Genomic DNA, 18,974 nt, shown 5'->3' on the forward strand with positions numbered 1-18,974 from the left:
ACGAGAAGCTGGATATGAGTCAGCAGTGTGCCCTTGTTGCCAAGAAGGCCAATGGCATTTTGGGATGTATAAGTAGGGGCATAGCGAGCAGATCGAGGGACGTGATCGTTCCCCTCTATTCGACACTGGTGAGGCCTCATCTGGAGTACTGTGTCCAGTTTTGGGCCCCACACTACAAGAAGGATGTGGATAAATTGGAAAGAGTACAGCGAAGGGCAACAAAAATGATTAGGGGTCTAGAGCACATGACTTATGAGGAGAGGCTGAGGGAGCTGGGATTGTTTAGTCTGCAGAAGAGAAGAATGAGGGGGGATTTGATAGCTGCTTTCAACTACCTGAAAGGGGGTTTCAAAGAGGATGGCTCTAGACTGTTCTCAATGGTAGCAGATGACAGAACGAGGAGTAATGGTCTCAAGTTGCAATGGGGGAGGTTTAGATTGGATATTAGGAAAAACTTTTTCACTAAGAGGGTGGTGAAACACTGGAATGCGTTACCTAGGGAGGTGGTAGAATCTCCTTCCTTAGAGGTTTTTAAGGTCAGGCTTGACAAAGCCCTGGCTAGGATGATTTAACTGGGACTTGGTCCTGCTTTGAGCAGGGGGTTGGACTAGATGACCTTCTGGGGTCCCTTCCAACCCTGATATTCTCTGATTCTATGATTCTAAACATTTTCCCGAAGCATCATTCCATTCAGAGGAATGAACCTAGATGAGTGGGTAGCACCGATACCAGGTCTGCCATGTTTCACTGGCTTGTAAGTGATGGAAAACTTGCCCAGGTAGTGGCCAATCATCTCGGGCTTGATTTCCACCTGGTTGAAGGTTTTGCCATTGTATACGCCACCATCTTGGGGAGGATGATCATGTCATGCAGGTGAGTTTTGACTGCCTCTGGTTTCTCCATGGGAGGGGCCTTCTTCTTGGCCTTGTGAAGACGCTTCAGGAGGGAATGCTTCTTACGACGCAGGCCGCGGTTCAGATGCCTGCACTGGCGAGCGCTGTACAGCTGCATCAGCTGCTCGTAGGACATATTGAGGAGCTGATCCAGATCAACACCTCTGTAAGTGAATTTCCTAAAGGTCCGTTTCTTCTTCTGTTTGACTTCCGTCATCTTGGCTGTGTCTCTTCAGATGGTAGGCAGACTCATCATACCATCCCCTCCATAAATTTTATCAAGCTCAGTCTTGAATCCAGTTGGGTTTTTTGCCTCTTACTGTTTCCCTTGGAAGGCTGTTCCAGAACTTTACTCATCTGATGATTAGAAACCTTTGCCTAATTTCAAGCCTAAATTTGTTGATAGCCAGTTTATTATCCATCTGTTCTTCTGTCCACGTTGGCACTGAACTTAAATCACTCTTCTTCCTCCCTGGTATTTATTCCTCTAATGTATTTATAGAGATCAATCATATCTTCCCCTCAGCCTTCTTTTGGTTAGGCTAAAGAAGCCAAGCTCTTTGAATCACCTCTCATAAGGTAGGTTTTCCGTTTCTCTGATCATTGTAATAGCTCTTCTCTGCACCTGTTTCAGTTTGAATTAATCTTTCTTAAACATGGGAGACCAGAATTGCACACAGTATTCCAGATGAGGTCTCACCAGTTCATTCTATAATGGTACTGACACTTTCTTCCCCCCCCCGCCCCCCCATTGGAAATACCTCGCCTGATGCATCCTAGGATTGAATTAGCCTTTTTTCACAGCCGCATCACATTGTTGGCTCATAGTCATCCTGTAATCAACCAAAGACATCTAAGTCTTTTTCCTCCTCTGTCACTTCCAACTGATACGTCCCCAGTTTATAAAAAAAAAATCTTAGTCCCTAAATACATGACCTTGCACTTTGAACTATTACATTTTATCCTATTTCTATAACTCCAGTTTACAAGGTCATCCCTGATCTTCTTGTATGATATTCCGGTCCTCCTCCATATTGGCAATACCTCCCAACTTTGTGTCATCTGCAAATTTTATTAGCACCCCAATTTTTGTGCCAAGGTCAGTAATAAAAATGTTAAATAAGATTAGTCCCCAAACCAATCCCTAAGGAACTCTATTAGTAACCTTCTGCAGCCTGACAGTTCACCTTTCAATATGACCCATTGTAGTCTCCCCATTAACCAGTTCCTTATCCACCTTTCAGTTCTCATATTATTCCCCATCTTTTCCAATTTAATAATTTCCCAGATAGAACTGTATTAAATGTTTTACTGATTAGAGCAGATTAGATCTACTGCTTTCCTTTGCCTGGAGAATGTTAAAAAGAAGGCACTAAACTTAGAACATTTTTAAATCGGCAGGTCCATATAACTTGCAGCTAAGAGTTTTAAAAGAACTGTCTGAGGAGCTTGCTGCACCCTTAATATTTTCAATAAGTCTTGGAACACTGAGGAAGTCCCAGAAGACTGAAAGAAAGCTAATGCTGTGCCAATTTTTAAAATGGGTAAACTGGCAACTCAGGTAATTATAGGCCTGTCAGCCTGAAATTAATCCTGGGCAAGACAATAGAATGGCTGACAGGGGAATTGATTAATAAAGAACCTAAAGGAGGGTAATGTAATTAATGCAAATCCATATGGTTTTATGGAAGATAGATTCTGTCAAACTGGATATCTTTTTTTTGATGAGATTACAAGTTGGTTGATAAAGTTAAGAGTGTTGATATAATACATATAGACTTTTATAAGGCACTTGACTTGGTATCACATGACATTTTGTTAAATTTTATATGATTCTAGTTTTTTAAAAAATTCTTTATTTATTTAAACATGGGACACATTAAATAGATTAAAAACTGGCTAACTGATAAGTCTCAAACTGTAATGATAAGCAATGAATTGTCATTGAGTGGCTCTGTTTCCAGTGGAATCCTGCTGGGATCGGTTTTTGGCTCTGTGCTTTATCAATGACCTGGAAGAAAACATAAAATAATCACTGATAAGGTTGGCAGATGACACAAAAATTGAGTCGTAAATAATGAAAAAGAATGGTTACTGATTCAGAGCGATCTAGATTGCTTGCACCCAGTTTATAAAACAAACAATATGCATTTTAATGCAGCTAAATGTAAATGTATACATCTGGAAACAAAGAATGACTGTCAGACTTACAGGATGGGGGACTCTATCCTGGGAAGCAGTAACTCTGAAAAAGGATTTGGGGATTGTGGAGGACAGTTAGCTGAATGTGAACTCCCAATGTGACGCTATGGCCAAAAAAGCTAATACAATCCTGGGATGAATAAACAGGGGAATCTCAAGTAGGAGTAGAGAGGTTATTTTACCTCTGTATTTTGCCCTGCTGCAACCACTGCTGGAATACTATGTCCAGTTCTGGTGCTCCCAGTTCAAGAAGGATGTTGATAAATTGGAGAAGGTTCAGAGAAAAGCCACGAGAATTATTAAAGGATTAGAAAACATCCCTTTATAGTGGTAGACTCAAGGAGCTTAATCTGTTTAGTTTAACAAAGAGAAGTTTAAGAGGTGACTTGATTGTAGTCTATAAATACCTACCTGGTTAACAAATATTTAATAATGGGTTCTTTGATAAAGCTGAGAAAGGTAGAACAAGATCCAATGGCTGGAAGATGAAGCTAGACAAATTCAGACTGGAAATAAAGCGTAAATTTTTAATAGTGAGACTCATTTACCATTGGAACAATTTACAACGGGGCAGAATGGATTCTCCCTCTCTAACTATTTTTATATCAAGGTGGCATATTTTTCTAGAAGATATGCTCTAGGAATTATTTTGGGCAAGGTGTATGGCCTGTGCTATACAGGAGGTCAGACTAGATATTCACAGTGGTCTCTTCTGTCTTTATACTAATAAGGTTCTAAAGTGAATCAAAATGTTAATTTTATCTTATGTCTTAAAATAAGCTTCAAATCAACATCTTGTTGTGAATCTTAGTAAAAAAGGATGACACTGGTTCTAGAATGGAAAAACACTACTGTTGAACCAGCTGGAAAGGAAATCCTGCAGGTACACATCTACTGTAGCAAAAATGGAGAGGCCTTTGTTTAACCTTGTATTTGATGTATTATTAGTGGTTGAGCAATTGAGGAAAACAAAGCATACAAAACTCTAATCCTGCCGTTGAAGATTAATTCTCTATTCTGACTCATTAAATGCCTGCCAACTGGCTGTCATTAGAAGTAATTTCCTCAAATCAGTGTTACATGACTATTCTCATAGAAAAGTGTGATGTCATCATTTACAAAATGCAGATTTGCAGTCTGTTCTGGGATCATGCTTTTAACCGAAGCGGATAGCAGCTGAATCCTATTTAAATTATCTGCTTATTTCTATTTTTGTATCCTGGTAATGGAATGAGGTGCTCTTATGGAACAGAGCAATGTACTACAGCATTACCAATGAGGAATGCATTAGAAGGCAAGTGTTGTCAAAACAGGTAATTAAAGCAATCAATAAAATAGGCACATAAGCTTTAGGAAAGTGTTTATTAATGTCAGCAGATATTGAGCAATATAAGAATAAATGTAATAAAGCTGTTCAAAAGTTGAACATTTTTTTTTAAACAGTGAGGTTGCCTATCTTACATGACTGGCTGAATTGTATGTGATTGAAATAAAAGTTTCCAGTTGTTGTTGTTCCTATTTAAAGAATATAGTTGATGTTTTAAGAAGTATAGCTTATAAATTAATGTAAATTCAGGTGAAACACTGAGTTTGTCAAGTTTAACTGTTAAAAGTTGTATAATTCAATAACAGTAGTTTTCTGACAGTAACGCTAAAAATGGAAGAGAAGAATTATGTGAACCTAAAATATTTGCTTTATGTGGAATTAATAGAGGTAAAATGCTAACTTTATTTTTAGGATTAAAATAAAGCAACTATACATTTCCCTTAAATTAATATAAGTAACATTTTGCTGCTTGATTTAAGGCAGAAGCCAAAGCCTTACAGAAGAATGCTTTATAGATAAAGTGGATGTTGTGCTTTATGGGTATTTTACCTGAGTATACGCTAGAAATAGTCTTGTATACCTGTTTTAGATTTATAAAGCTAGTAGGATGACTGTAGTTTTTAAATAAAATAAATAAAATAAAAAGTGAAGATACTTAATCTTCTGAAATACTTAATGTGATGAACTGTGCGAGGCATAAAGCTTTTACAGATGTTAATCAATGAATATAGTTAAGTTAAATTTATAATTTATTTAAGAACTGGTGTGCTCAGAGCTGTACAAGACAGTCCCTTTCTCAAAGAGATTACAGTGTAGAAGGTAGATACAGAAAGATGAGTGCACTGAGAAACCCAGTGGGAAAATTTTACCTTTGATTAATCACCTGTATCTTTATAGATGAATCCTTTAATTTTCCTCTCCTTTCTCTGGATCTCCCTTTCCTCTTTTTCCATAATGTTAATGCAGGCCAGCTTGCCCAGTGTAATGATGGCATAGACCATCGGACTTATAGTGTGCAAAACGTGCAGTTATAGCAGCAGACCTGTCCTTCAGTTACATTGTGAGGCAGGGGAATTCATATAATGGGACAGTTTTGTTTTGTTTTTTTTACATTGAGATCTGTATAAATCAAATATATAATGACTATACTAGAGATTTTGAATTTATTCATCCAGAACTCTCATTGCTCAAGTGTGTCCACATTACTTTTATATATTAATGTTGTTTCCTTTTATGAACATAAATCCCATTTCTCCACAAGCAGTTCTGCTAGGATGAGAGTAATATGTTTCTTGGTAGTAGACCATTAGTTAATAGAGTTCTGGTTACCCTTACAGTGTTACAGTGTTAGGTGGCTACCCAAGTTTTGTATTTAAAGGTGGTAAATATGAGTTCTAAATGAGTAATCCATATTGGGAGAATGATAGGAGGCCCCTCAGTAATTCCATTTTTCTTCCTTTGAGACACCAAGAGGTGGTAATGAGTATTTTCTCTTCCTTTCCAAGGGCTGTCACATGTGAGTTCTGTCTTGTCACTTTTCCTTTTCAATTAGTATTTATAGGGGGGATAATGAAATGCTTTGACTTGCAGTATTGCCAATAAGCTGAGGAAAAGAAAAAATGTCCAAACGCTGGTGCATGCTAGCTTGCATTACAGTCCAAGTAAAATAAATGATGTTTGTAGGTAAAGTATGTATCTAAAATAGAGATACCAAACTTATTCTGAGGAAAGGGATGAATTCAATTTTTAATTGTGCTCCAAGGGTTAGAGAAGCTTATGCTTCCAATGGGTTTATATAGTTGTATAGCTTTAGCACTACAAAAATAATTTTCCCTTTCTCGATATTCACCCCTTCTTGTCAACTGTTGAGAATAGGCCACTTCCCCTTAATTGAATTGGCCTTGTTAGCCCCCCACTTGGTAAGGCAACTCCCATCTTTTCATGTGCTATAATATTTATACTGCTTACTGTATTTTTCACTCCATGCATCTGATGAATTGGGTTTTAGCCCACGAAAGCTTATGCCCAAATAAATTTTAGTCTCTAAGGACTCCTCATTGTTTTCGCTGATACAGACTAAAATGGCTACCACTCAGAAACTAGTTACACAACAAAGTTTACCTCCTGTATTCCTTCTGGGAAATACTAAGTGGATCTGAAGCAGCAGAGAGGGAAAACTAGCTTTCGTTTTCATTCAGGTTGCTCTTTAATATAGAACCATTGGGAATTGAGCTCCCTGAAACAATTAGTATAATTGTTGGGCTTTACCATTAACACTTCAGTGAGACTCTGTATCAAACCAAACTACCCGCTCCCCCCGGCCAAAAAAAACCCCCCTCCAAAACCAAAAATTTAAATTCTGCAGGCTGTGATTGTCAGGGTGGCTGCAAAAATCAAGATAATCAAAGTCATCAAATTGGCTGGGATTACTACCTTCCTGGAACTGCCTGCTGAGAAAAACCCTCGTATTGGACCCAAAATCACCCAACTCTTTCTGTAATAAGATCTTGGAGACCCAGAGTATGTCAAAATTGGAAAAAAGTGCATAGGATGCATTTAAAACTGACTGTTGTTCACAGTTTTATAGTTCCCTGGTTACAAGTTAAAACTTCCTTAGATTCAAGAGCATACTACGCAATACTTGAGTTGGTATCTAACTGATCCCATGATCAAAGAGACAAGGTGGGTGAGATATTATATTTCTGTCACCAACAGAAGTTGGTCCAATAAGACAGGCTTTCAAGCTACACCGCGCTCTTCCTTAAGTCTCCGGAAAGGTATTCAGGATGTCACAGTTAAATACAAGGTGGAACAGATTGTTTAGCATAAGTAGTTAACACGCATTCTAAGGGACCCCATTCAAGGTGAAGTGGCCCTATTCTGCAGTCATAGGGGAAAAACGCGGGGGGGGGGGTAGGGAGGGTTTATTGGGCTACAGATTGTTGTAATAAGTAAAGCTAAGATTTTGTCAAGGTTACTTTTACTAAAAATAACTGTGACAAAAAGAGGAGTGGAGGATCCAGCACGGAAGACCACCTCAGCACCTCCTCCCCCCCTTCGCCCTCCTGGAAGATGTTGGCACTGCCCCTGAGCCTTGGACAGGCGCGGAGTGGCACCACAGGGAATCTCGGACAAATGTTGTCCTGTAGTCATTCAGCCCGGGACTGGGACTTGAACTGTGCATTTTGGGACTAACCTGCCCAATTCACAATGGGTGGTCACCCTTCTGGGACTGCGAATGTGAGAAGGTGTTTATAAATTTAGCAGAGAAACACAGGGTCCAAGACGGTCCCAAAGGTCTTTGATGTGTAGTATTTTTATTTTTCCAATGGATTTAACATTGAATGTTCTAAATTATCCATTACCTTTTTAGTAATTTTTTCTTTTTGTGACACAAAACCACAACAAGTAAATGATAAAATCAGTGGAGAAAGATTGACCTCATCTTATTCTAATAATACTTACTGTATGAAGAGAAACAAGTTTGTCATGAAATTTTTCATTTACGTTGTGTTGAGGTCGCATAGGCTCCAGGACATTAGGAGGGTTAAGTTTCACATATTTGTTATGGAGAACTTGTTTTTGAGATGCTCCTTGTTTGTCTGGAAAGCTGAGAACTTTTAGGCCTTCCAGAAAAGTCTGTGTGTGCAGATTTATGGTAGGTACTTACTAGTATTATTTCACATTCTTTCCACTAGTAGTAACCTGTTCTTCCATTTGAATCAGGTAGTTCTTTCAATTTTTTCTCTTAGTTTTAGAATTTTTAAGGTTTGTAAATCAACATAAGTCTTGGGCTATGATTGCTGTTAAGATGCAGCTGGATTGTACAAGTGAACTTATTTCAGTGTCAGACTGTTTATTCTCAGAAAAATAATGTTAGTAGATATTTCAAAGGTGGTCTAGTCAGTTTAAAAAAAAAAGTCACTAGAAATTGCATTTACCTAAAACTAAATTATCTTTGTGTGTGTGTGTGTGTGCGCGCGCGCGCGCGCGCGCAACATTTCACAGTTTGATCAAAATAATTTTAACTTTGAGTGCTATGTAGTAGTCTAATAATTTCTATTAACTATTACAGTAACTCCTCACTTAACGTGCATTTATGTTCCTGAAAAATGCAACTTTAAGTGTAACAATGTTAAGTGAATCCAGTTTCTCCATAAAAATGAATGTAAATAGGGGGGGTTAGGTTCCAGGGAAATTTTTTTTTGCCCTACAGTACAGTACAGTACTATAGTTGGGAGGTGCCCCGCCTTACCCCATACAGGCACAGCCCACTGGCACTGGAAACAGTGAGGCAGGCAAGGAGGCTGAAGGTGCTGTAGGCTAGGAGAAGCACATTGCACAGCAACAGCGACAGCTTCCCCTACTCTGCAAGCACCGGGGTGGGGGGGCTCAACCCTCAGCCTGCCCACTTCACCCCAAGCCCCACCCTTAACCCACCTCTTCTTTCCCCATCTCCCCCTTTACTCCGTGCGCTGCGTCCTCACTCCCCCCTCCCCCGTCCGCGGCAATCCACTGGCTTGTGGCGTTCAGGGGGCAAGAGGGAGGGGGGAGGAGCAAGGACTCGGCGTTCAGTCTCCCCTTCTTCTTCCCGCTTGCGGCAATCAGCTTGTTTGCGGTGTTCAGGAGACAGGGAAGCCTGGGCTCCGAGTCCTCGCTCCTCGCCCCTCCCTCCTGAATATGGCAAACCAGCTGATTCCCGTGGGCAGGGGGTAGAGGGGGAAGGTGCTGATCTGCAGGGTCTGCTGGCGGACGGGAGGCGCTGGGGGGGAGGCATAGGAGGGATGCCAGCTGTGGACAAAGTAGGCAGCCAAACAACATTATAGCGAAGCATTGCACAACTTTAAATGGATCATGTTCTGTAATTGAGCAAGGATATAAGATCGAGAACATTAAGCGAGAGGACGTTAAGTGGGGAGTTACTGTATTTAACAGCTGCTACTTTAATGATCTTAAAGAACTTTAACCATGTACAAGATAAAATCTGTATGTTCACAATATAGCTTCTCCAACACTTCATGGAAAATTCATAGCCATAATTGAACATCATAAATTGTATATTTTATGTTAGATGTCATTCTTTTACTGAAATTGCATTTCAGTAACACTCTATCATCTTGAAGGTGAATGTAGCTAAGGAGCTTTTTGGAACAATGTGACTTGGGTATATTATGTAGTTTATCAGAATGTTTTTAGTGGTGATTTTTCATGCAATGTTTATGCTGGGATTTAGTTAAAATTATTTTTATTATGGGATAGACAAGACATTCAGAATGATGAATATGATGGTACTTTTTGAGGAGGGGGAGAGATGGGAGACAGTCTCTCTCTTCACACACACACAAACCTGTGTTGGAGGGAAAATAGGTAAAATGCATGAATTATGAGATAAAATGGTAAAATGTAGTTCAACAGGAGTAAAATGATTTTAAAAACAAACTTTGAACAATATGAAAAGGAGTATTAGAGACTTAGAGTTGGGAGACTAACAAATTTATTTGAGCATAAGCTTTCGTGAGCTACAGCTCCCTTCATTGGATGCATTTGGTGGAATTTTTTTCCACCAGATGCATCCGATGAAGTGAGCTGTAGCTCACGAAAGCTTATGCTCTAATAAATTTGTTAGTCTCTAAGGTGCCACAAGTACTCCTTTTCTTTTTGCGAATACAGACTAACATGGCTGCTACTTTGAACAATATATTAATGAAAATGTAAAAAATTTTTTTTAAGATGATTCTCTTGTCCATAAATATTGGACCTGCTCTATCTACATACTTGCTAGAAATTTTAAGTAAGAGAATGATATGGTGGATACTGTTTATATTTAGAAGTAGTCTTCAAAATGTAAATAACATGGCAAGTATCCAGTAATGCAAACAGTTGCCTAATGGGATTCATGAATGTTCCTAGGCATCTAACACCAATTGATGTCCGAGTAAGGAGCCTGAGCACTCCTGAAAATCCCATCAGGTGCTTATTGACATCTTTAAAAGTTTGGCTCTAGGTACCTATGTAACAGGTAGGGAGGGATGCTGAAGCAGTATTGTGTATAATTTTTTCACACTTGCTAAAGCACATGCCAGAGTTCTGTCTTTTCAGGACTTTCAGTGAGCATTACACAGAGTTAACTCTTACATTCAAGGATTTTATATGCAACAGCCATGATATTGAGGACCAGTTCTCAGTCAGCTTCAAAGAGTAGTACATAATTTCTTAATAAACAAACATTTCTCACACACACACACACACACACACAGAGTAAATAGTATTTGGAATACTTATTAATAACTGAAAAATATTTTTAGGTAGTAAGTCTACTGGTCCTCATACAGACTTCCCTATTTAGTTTTAAACTAAGAGTTTCAACATAACATTTACACTTCTATACTTCGAAACACATTTACCTCCTGATCTTCTTTCCAAGATGATTTCTCGGTCTCTATAGCATGGCTATAATATATAGTATGTTATCTGGATTCTTCAGAGTTTGAGAAGTATGGCAGCATCTCAGTTCTTTCCCAAAACTTCAGAGCCTTTTCAACAAACAAAAGTCTTGGGATCCTTAGAGTTAGCAACATTGCTTGGGATAATAGCTGACTGGTCTTCTCACTAGTTCCAAAGTAGTACAGGCATTGGGATCAGCTTCACAGTTTGATCAAAATAAATTAACTTACAGTGCTATCGGCATATAAAATATCGATTCCCTGGATTTGTATAAGGCTCTCACTCTTTCTGGTGCTATTTTTCCCCCATAAATCTAGTTCAGTCAATAAGGCTGTACAAACACTCACCTTACTGAGCTTTGCTGTACAAACCCACACCTTACTGTAAAAAGAAAAGGAGTACTTGTGGCACCTTAGAGACTAACAAATTTATTTGAGCATAAGCTTTCGTGAGCTACAGCTCACTTCTTCGGATCACGAAAGCTTATGCTCAAATAAATTTGTTAGTGTCTAAGGTGCCACAAGTACTCCTTTTCTTTTTGCGAATACAGACTAACACGGCTTCTACTCTGACACCTTACTGTGTGCATGCTGTCTCTCTCTCACTGAGACAAAATACCAATTCAAAGCAGTTAGTTAATAGCTATATGTAAGTTCCACAAGCTCTGTAGCCTCTAGGGAGTGACTCAAATGCTCTCCCTCTTGATCCATAAAACACACTGCAGTGGTCTAAACATTATCCTAATGGAGGGTTTCCCTAGTAAATAAAGGTGGATTAACACTCCTCTGTATCCAGAGTGGTATAGGAATTGGGACCCAGCACTGGCAGCAGACACATCTCTTGGTTCTGGTCGGTCAGCCACTTGAGTCTTAAAGGGCTGTTAATGCCTATATTTATTATCTTTATTCCCCTGAGCACTGGTTTGGCACAGGTTTCAGATGATGAATGCATGGAAATTGCAAGACTTCTTTTCCTTTAATGAAAACTTCCTCTACAGTTTCAGAAACAACAACTGAACATATCTGGTATCTGCACACCTGACTTCTGGATGTTTCTGGATCTTTTGAGCTGAGTTGCACTGTTCTGCTCTCTGTACACATATAGAGAAACTGAGTATTCAAACTAAAATCCATGAGTCTTTCACACTGCTTCTCTCCTTTTCTTTGGACTTAAAAATCAAATGCTGCAGTATAAATCATGTTAGTTACACGTGCAAAACCTGTAACTTGATAAATATTAACATATTGACACATTTAAATTTTAATGTGGGAGGGGGAACAAATGGTTTGAATTATTGAGAATTCTAAAATGTACATCCTTCCCCCGATATAACGCAGGGTCGGGGCGCGCAGCCATGTGTTACGGTTGGGGCTCACAGCCCACCGCAGGGGTCGGGGCTCGCAACTTGCAACTGGCTTTCTAATACATCAGTCACATCTAAAAGAAGTCTGTATTTCCTCTTAAGAAGTCTACCAAAGAAAGTAATTAGTAACTATGACTACATAGAAATAATAATGAAATATAATCTTTTGGCATGATGGGGGAAAACAATTGAAACTACCCCAAGACTCATTTGGCCAAACTCACAGTTGGTGTCAGCAGGTGAAATTCTGGTTTTGTCAGTATTGTCCCCGATCACATTGAAAATTGTAAGCTGATATAGGAGTTAACAGTAGTGCTGCATGATATTGGCTGTTTTTTTTTAAGGGCGCATACTACTATACTACTGCTTAAGTCGATGTAACTTACGTCACTCAGGAGTGTGAAAAAGACAACCTCTTGAGCAACACAAGTTACATTGATATAAGTGCTGTTCACACCGGTGCTGTGTCGGCGGGAGATCATAGCTTCAGCCACTTGTGGAGGTGGAGTACTTATGCTGACAGGAGCATGCTCTCCTGTTGGCATAGCATGTCTTCACCAGACGTGCTACAGCAGTGCAGCCACACTAATGTAGCACTGTAGCATAGACTTGCCCTTATTGCCCCCCAGTTCTAGGAGTCATGCAATTCCATAAATATCTCAGCTTTTATTTTAAAAAATAAATCTTAAAATATGTCTATGCTACAAACGCTGTGGTTGCAAAGCTGCAGCCTTGCAGCTATGCCATTGTAGTTTAGATACTTACTACTGTAGGAAGGTGGGTCCCCCCCCCCCCCCCCATCACTGTAGTAAATCCAACCTCTCTGGAGGCAATAGCTAGGTTGATGGAAGAATTCTTCCATCAACCTGGCTGCATCTACAGTGCGGGTTAGGTTGACCTAAACTATATCACACAGGGTGTAAAGTTTTTTACAGCCTTGAGCCACGTAGCTGGGTCAACCTATGTTTTTGCTGTAGATCAGGCCGTGATTATGGAGAAGAGCTAGCAAATGTGAATCCTAAAGGCTTAAAACCAAAAGGCAAATAAAAAGGACCCAAAGTGGCTTAATAGTCCATGCAATTTTTTAAAAATACAATCTCATGACTTTTTTTAGGGGATCTGACTCGTGTCTTCTTAATGTTTGGGGTTGACAAAGCTTCTGAACTCTCTCTGAAACCCAGAGTTGAAACCAGAGACCAATTGCAATTTTTAATATAGTTTTGCAAATGTCATGTGAATTTTACAAGCCCAGGCACAGCATCTTTTTGTTTTTTCTTATCAAACTGGCCTCACTCTTAGGCAAGAGCCCTAATATTTTACTGATCTATTAAGAAAAAAGAAATGCTTGCTGAAAGGATGTACTATGTTGAAAGGTTGCATTAATATATATGTGAACAGACAAAACACTTGGTTATGAAGCAGTCAGATTGCTACATACAAAACCATGACAAAAACCATAAAAGCAAGGAAATAAACGTTAAACCATTTAAGAGGTACATACCCTCTACTCCTTTACACACAAGTGCATACCTTATACCACAAATTACATGTGCTTGTGTGTGGTAGAGAAGAAAAGTAGCATGAAACATAACAGGAATATAATACACAGTTCTTCTATGAGAAATAACTTTGCCAAAAACACTATATGATTTTGGGCACACCATGATTCACTGAGACAATGTCACGTGATAAAAATTTCTTTGTAGTATTGCCTTCATAGCTGGTGTTTGATGGAAGGGCTAAGCCAATTCTGCAGCACTCTTCTCCTGCCACATACACATAGTTTAGCAGATTTCCCCTGAAACAAGTGCCCCCCCCCCACCCCGAGCAGTGGGTTTTGGAATTCAACATGTTCAGGTGCATCGTGACAGTTCACAGTTCTGGGCTATTGTTTCAGGCTGTCTGCAGACATAGACAGATATTACTGCATGGATTACAACTGAGTCATGTTTTCAGGATCTTTTTGGCAACCATGAACTCTTCATTTTTTCAATTAAATTAAAGCTGATCTCTGATTTTACTGTGTAACTTCAGGAGCTGGGCCCTATGCACTGGTCTATAATGCCTCTGTTGTCATCCAGCCCTGCCAAGAATATTTACTTTCCCTCTCCTTTCAAGATAAATATGATGGCATGATATCATTGTTTAATCCCAGGCATTCTGTGGTAAAATCTGGATATTTCAAAATGCAGATTTACCTTTTATCTATGACTTTAGGCCTTGTTGAAGCCCACAATGGCACTGATTTATCTAAAAGTGGGACTTTTAAACTGGTTTAGTTAACTAGGACAATTTATAACAACTAGTTATTTGCGCACTCTTAAACTGATTTGTTTCCATGCTAGAAGGCTTGCACCAATTTAAGTAAATCAGTCTATAAACCAGTTCAGTTACATTGGTGTACAAGCTACGTGTAGACTAGGAAAATGTCTACACTACAAAGTTAAATAGATTTAATTTGTAGACATCCAGCTGCCACGGTAATTAAGTTGGTCTGGCATGTCCACAGCCGCTCATTGTGTTAGTGGACTGCATCCTCACTAGCAGCGCTTGCACTGAGGCACAGAGCAGTGCACCATGGGTAGATATTCCAGAATGCAACTAACTGTACGGGGTTTTGAAATGGGCTTGCAATGCTTGATGGGGCCAAAACATTGTCATAAGGGGAAACAGGAACATGGCTTCAACCTCTCATGTTGCAGTTTCCTCCCTCCCTCCCCTGTTATCAACGGAAAACAACCCATGTTTTTTAATGCCTTTTTTCCCAAAAGTCTGGGTTAGCTGCATGTAGGCCATAGCCCAAGAAGCATGGACTCCGCTTAGCTTGTGAGCATTGCAAACACCTCATGTCTTATCCTGCAGTATTTCCAGAGCTGAGACAAGAGGACATAGAACATGGCGATGTCATTCAAGCAGCCCTGCTGCAAGCCATAGAACAAAACAATTTCCAGCTGCTGCTGGCAGTTGTGCAGTAGCCAAACATCATGAAGCGCCGTTTCTGGTTCCACATTGTTACGCAGCTATGGGCTGACGAGCAGTGGCTGCAGAACTTTGGAGTGTGGAAGGCCACTTTCCAGGAACTTTGTGGAGAGCTTTCCCCAGCCCTGAAGAGCAGCAATAGTAAAATTAGGCAGTGGAAAAGTGAGTGGTGATGGCTCGGTGGAATCAATTTGGAGTTTGCAAATCCACCGGGGTAGCTGTTGTGATCCAAGTGTGCAGGGCCATTAATCAACGTCACTGAAGAAGGGTAGTGACTCTGGGCAACATGTAGGACGTAGTGAATGGGTTCCCTAACTGCGCAATGGGTTCCCTAACTGCGATGGTGCAATAGATGGCACGCCTATTCCTATCTTGGCACCAGACCACCTTGCCACAGAGTACATAAACTGAAAGGGATTCTTTTCAATGGTGTTGCAAGCGCTGGTGGATCACAGGGGGCATTTTACTGACATCAACGTGGGATGGTCATGGTGTGCGCATCTTTAGGAACACAGGTCTATTCAGAAAGCTGTAATCAGGGACTTCCTTTCCAGATTGGAAAATAACCACTCATGATTTTTAAATGCCAATAGTGATCCTGGGAGACCCAGCCTACCCCTTGCTTCCGTGGCTCATGAATCAGTACAATGGGCACCTGTACAGCTGTAAGAAGCAGTTCAGCAATAGGCTGAGCAAGTGCAGAATGGTGGTGGAATGTGTCTTTAGATGTTTAAAGGGTCACTGGTGCAGTTTGTTTATTAGGCTAGACCTCAGTGAAAGCAATATCCCCAGGGTTATCGCTGCCTGCTGTGTGCTCCCTAATATCTGTGAAGCAAAGGGAGAGATGTTTCTGCAGGGGTAGGGCGTGGAGGCAAATAGGCTGTCAGCTAATTTTGAGCAGCCAGATACCAGAGCAATAAGAAGAGGCCAGTAAGGAGCTCTGCATCTCCGGGAGGCTTTGAAAACACATTTCAGTAATGAGCCACAGTCATATGTGCTGCTTATCTGCATTGTGCCATCCTATGCCATCCTTTCCATTGCATCAGTTTCTATATACCTCCCCTTGACCCTCCAAACCCCCAGGCCTGGAATAAATAAAGAGCATTTAATTCTCAAAATGTTATGTTTATTGCACAAACATAAAGAACCAGAAAGAAAAGAAAAATAATTTAACCTTGGTTAAACAGTGTGATAAAATTGGGAGGAGAGAAGGCAAGTCAGCCTGTCTGTGAAAGCACAGAAGTCTTGATCATCAAAGGTCTTCAAATGGCTGCCTTTTGTTCTTAGTACCCTCCCCTAGTGTTGAGTGGAAGGGAGGGGGATGGGGAACAGGGTGATGTTTGTAGGGTGCTGTGTAGGGGCTGCAGAGAGAGCCTATCCTCAAGCTGTTCTTCCTGAAGCTCAACAAGATGCCTCAGCATGTTTGATCCTTCATAATCTGCAGTATCTCAACCTGCATGGCCTACTCCTGCTCCCGATCTCCATGTCTGTGTCCAGTTTTTCAGATAATAAAATCCTCCAGGCTCTGAGCTCTGTATCAGCTATCCTGGAGGCATTCATTATCACATTGAATATGTTGTCATACGTTCTTTTTCCCTCTTCTAATCTGCTGTAGCCTCTCAGCTGGTGGGGAGCATGCATTAAAGGCCAAGCTTTCCACTGTAAGCCATGCAAAGCACAAGGCAACCACTGTTATTGCCATACCCTGGGTCTGTACAAGGTTGCTATTTAAAAGTCACTCCCCTTATTGCACTCAAGTGCAAGCCAGAATATAATGAGAATCCTTAGCTATTCAATAAACTAGTTTGCTATACCAGCCATGGTGAGTATGGCCCAGTAGCATGGGTGAAGGGCCTTGTGCTGCAACTTGTGGGGAACCCATGTCAGGAGTACAGGTGGACAATTCCCCATACTCTTAGCATCATGGATGTGTCTTTTGAGACCAGGAACCAGCATTAAGCTTACCAAATTGTGGTCTTCATCCAAGGCGGCTCCTGGGTGGGGGTTTGTGGCCACAACTGATACAGGAAGCTCCCATCTATTTCATTAACACTGCCAGTAGCAGTCGCCCTCGGCTTGTGGATTCTGAGGTCAACGCCGATCCTTGCCATCCAAACCACTGGCATGTTAGGGAAACCATGGTTGAGGGACCTGTAAATCACCATGGATGGGGGAATCACATGTTCTATTGTTTATGGTATAAGCACTTTTAGTGAAAACTTCCATCATCTCCCCTAGGTGACCCTAAGTGATATCAGTCTCCTGAGGATAACAGAGGTGGTAAGGGAGCAGATGCTACAAGCGTTTGGGTACAGACCTGGTCCTTATGCTGCTATGTGGTGTACTGCAATGATGCCATCAGAGTTAATACTGTAGTGGTGTGGGAAAGTGTCCTCCTATGGTGAAAGAAATAAGGCAACCCTCCACAGAAACCTTCTGCAAAGGATTGCAGAGTATCTCCATTAAAGTTTCCTAGAGATATCCATGCAGAACTCCCAGTGCACATAAACAGTCTTTTCAGGATGGGGGAACCCTCTGCATAGCAGGAGTGGCCACTGGGAAGCAGATACCCACTGCACCTCAGTTTTTCTTCAGATTGAAGATAAAATAATAAAAAAAATGTAACCCCTACAGTTTGTTTGGAATACTCACTCCAGAGTGCCTTCCCTGGCATGATACTCAGCCACCATGCTGTCTTGCAACTGGCTGGGCTCCGGGGTTAAAAATAGCTCCTGGCACTCGGGGAGAATGGATCCACCTCTCTTGTCTCCTGTTCTCCTCCTACTCCTCTTCCTTGTCCAGAATGTCGTCCTCGTTGCCTGAGGTAGACTGGGACTCAGAGTCCTGGGAGGTATCCATGCTGCGTTTCGGGGTAGTGGTGGGGTTGCCACCAAGAATCACATTCAGCTCATTGTAGAACCGGCATGTCTGTGGTGCAGAACCAGAATGATTGTTTGCCTCCCTTGTCTTCTGCTGCGTGTCCTCCTTCTCCACCCTGCCCCACGTGATCTTTGTGTAGATGTCTGTTTCTTCAACTGGATTGGAGCTGTGCCTGCACAGACTCTTCTCTCCACAGACCAATAAGATCCACCACCTCCTGTGTACTTCAGACTGGAGCATGTTTGGAGTGTTGAGTTGCCATGATCAGCAGGGCTGGCGAACTCTCCATGCTGATGAAACAGGAAATCGGAATACAAAAGTTTCAGAGCTTTACAAGGGCAGGGGCTGTTTCTTGTGTACCTGGATGCTGTGCAGTGGAGTTGAAAATGACCTCCAGAGCAGTCACAGCGGAGCATTGTGAGATGCCTGCTGTAGACAATTCAGTTGACTTACACAATACTGCATCTGCACTACCTCTCTGTCGATCCATCAACATCAAATTAAGCACTATGCCTTTTGCAGATGTGGAGTAACTAAGTCGATTTTACAGGCAAGTTAGGTTGGTGGAAGGAACCTGGAAGTGTAGATGCATACATTATTAGGTTGACTTAAGGTGGCTTCCGTTGAACTAAGTTTGTAGCGTAGACCAGGCCTAAGTTTCTGACTATTATTAGTGAAGCTCCACCGGGGTTTCGAGCTGTGCAGCTGAGCAGCTTCTTCAACTCTTGTATTTGAGTCTTTTAAGCGTATAGCCTGATTATCTTTCCTTAAATGCATGAGTAACTCTACATTAATTTATTATAGGAAAACTAGTATTTTCCATAGCTGTCTGAGGTGCCAGGAAATATTTCCGGCAAGCACTGACTCAAATAGAAATTTCAAAGTG

The 18,974-nt window shown here is 40.9% G+C and overlaps 2 protein-coding genes across 17 annotated transcripts in view; one reads left to right on the plus strand and one right to left on the minus strand.

The window, feature by feature from the left end:
- The window catches only part of FRYL (FRY like transcription coactivator), a 429,780-nt gene that overhangs the window by 78,784 nt on the left and 332,022 nt on the right, over positions 1 to 18,974 (plus strand). The gene's annotated exons all lie outside the window — the stretch shown is intronic.
- On the minus strand, positions 662 to 1,136 carry LOC119854496 (40S ribosomal protein S15-like). The gene is given in 2 exon segments (XM_038399038.2): positions 662 to 843; positions 846 to 1,136. Coding segments are annotated over 2 exon segments (447 nt in total). The 5' UTR covers positions 1,111 to 1,136.

The sequence above is a fragment of the Dermochelys coriacea genome, chromosome 4 (genome assembly GCF_009764565.3).
Source record: "Dermochelys coriacea isolate rDerCor1 chromosome 4, rDerCor1.pri.v4, whole genome shotgun sequence".
Classification (NCBI taxonomy): Eukaryota; Metazoa; Chordata; order Testudines; family Dermochelyidae; genus Dermochelys; species Dermochelys coriacea.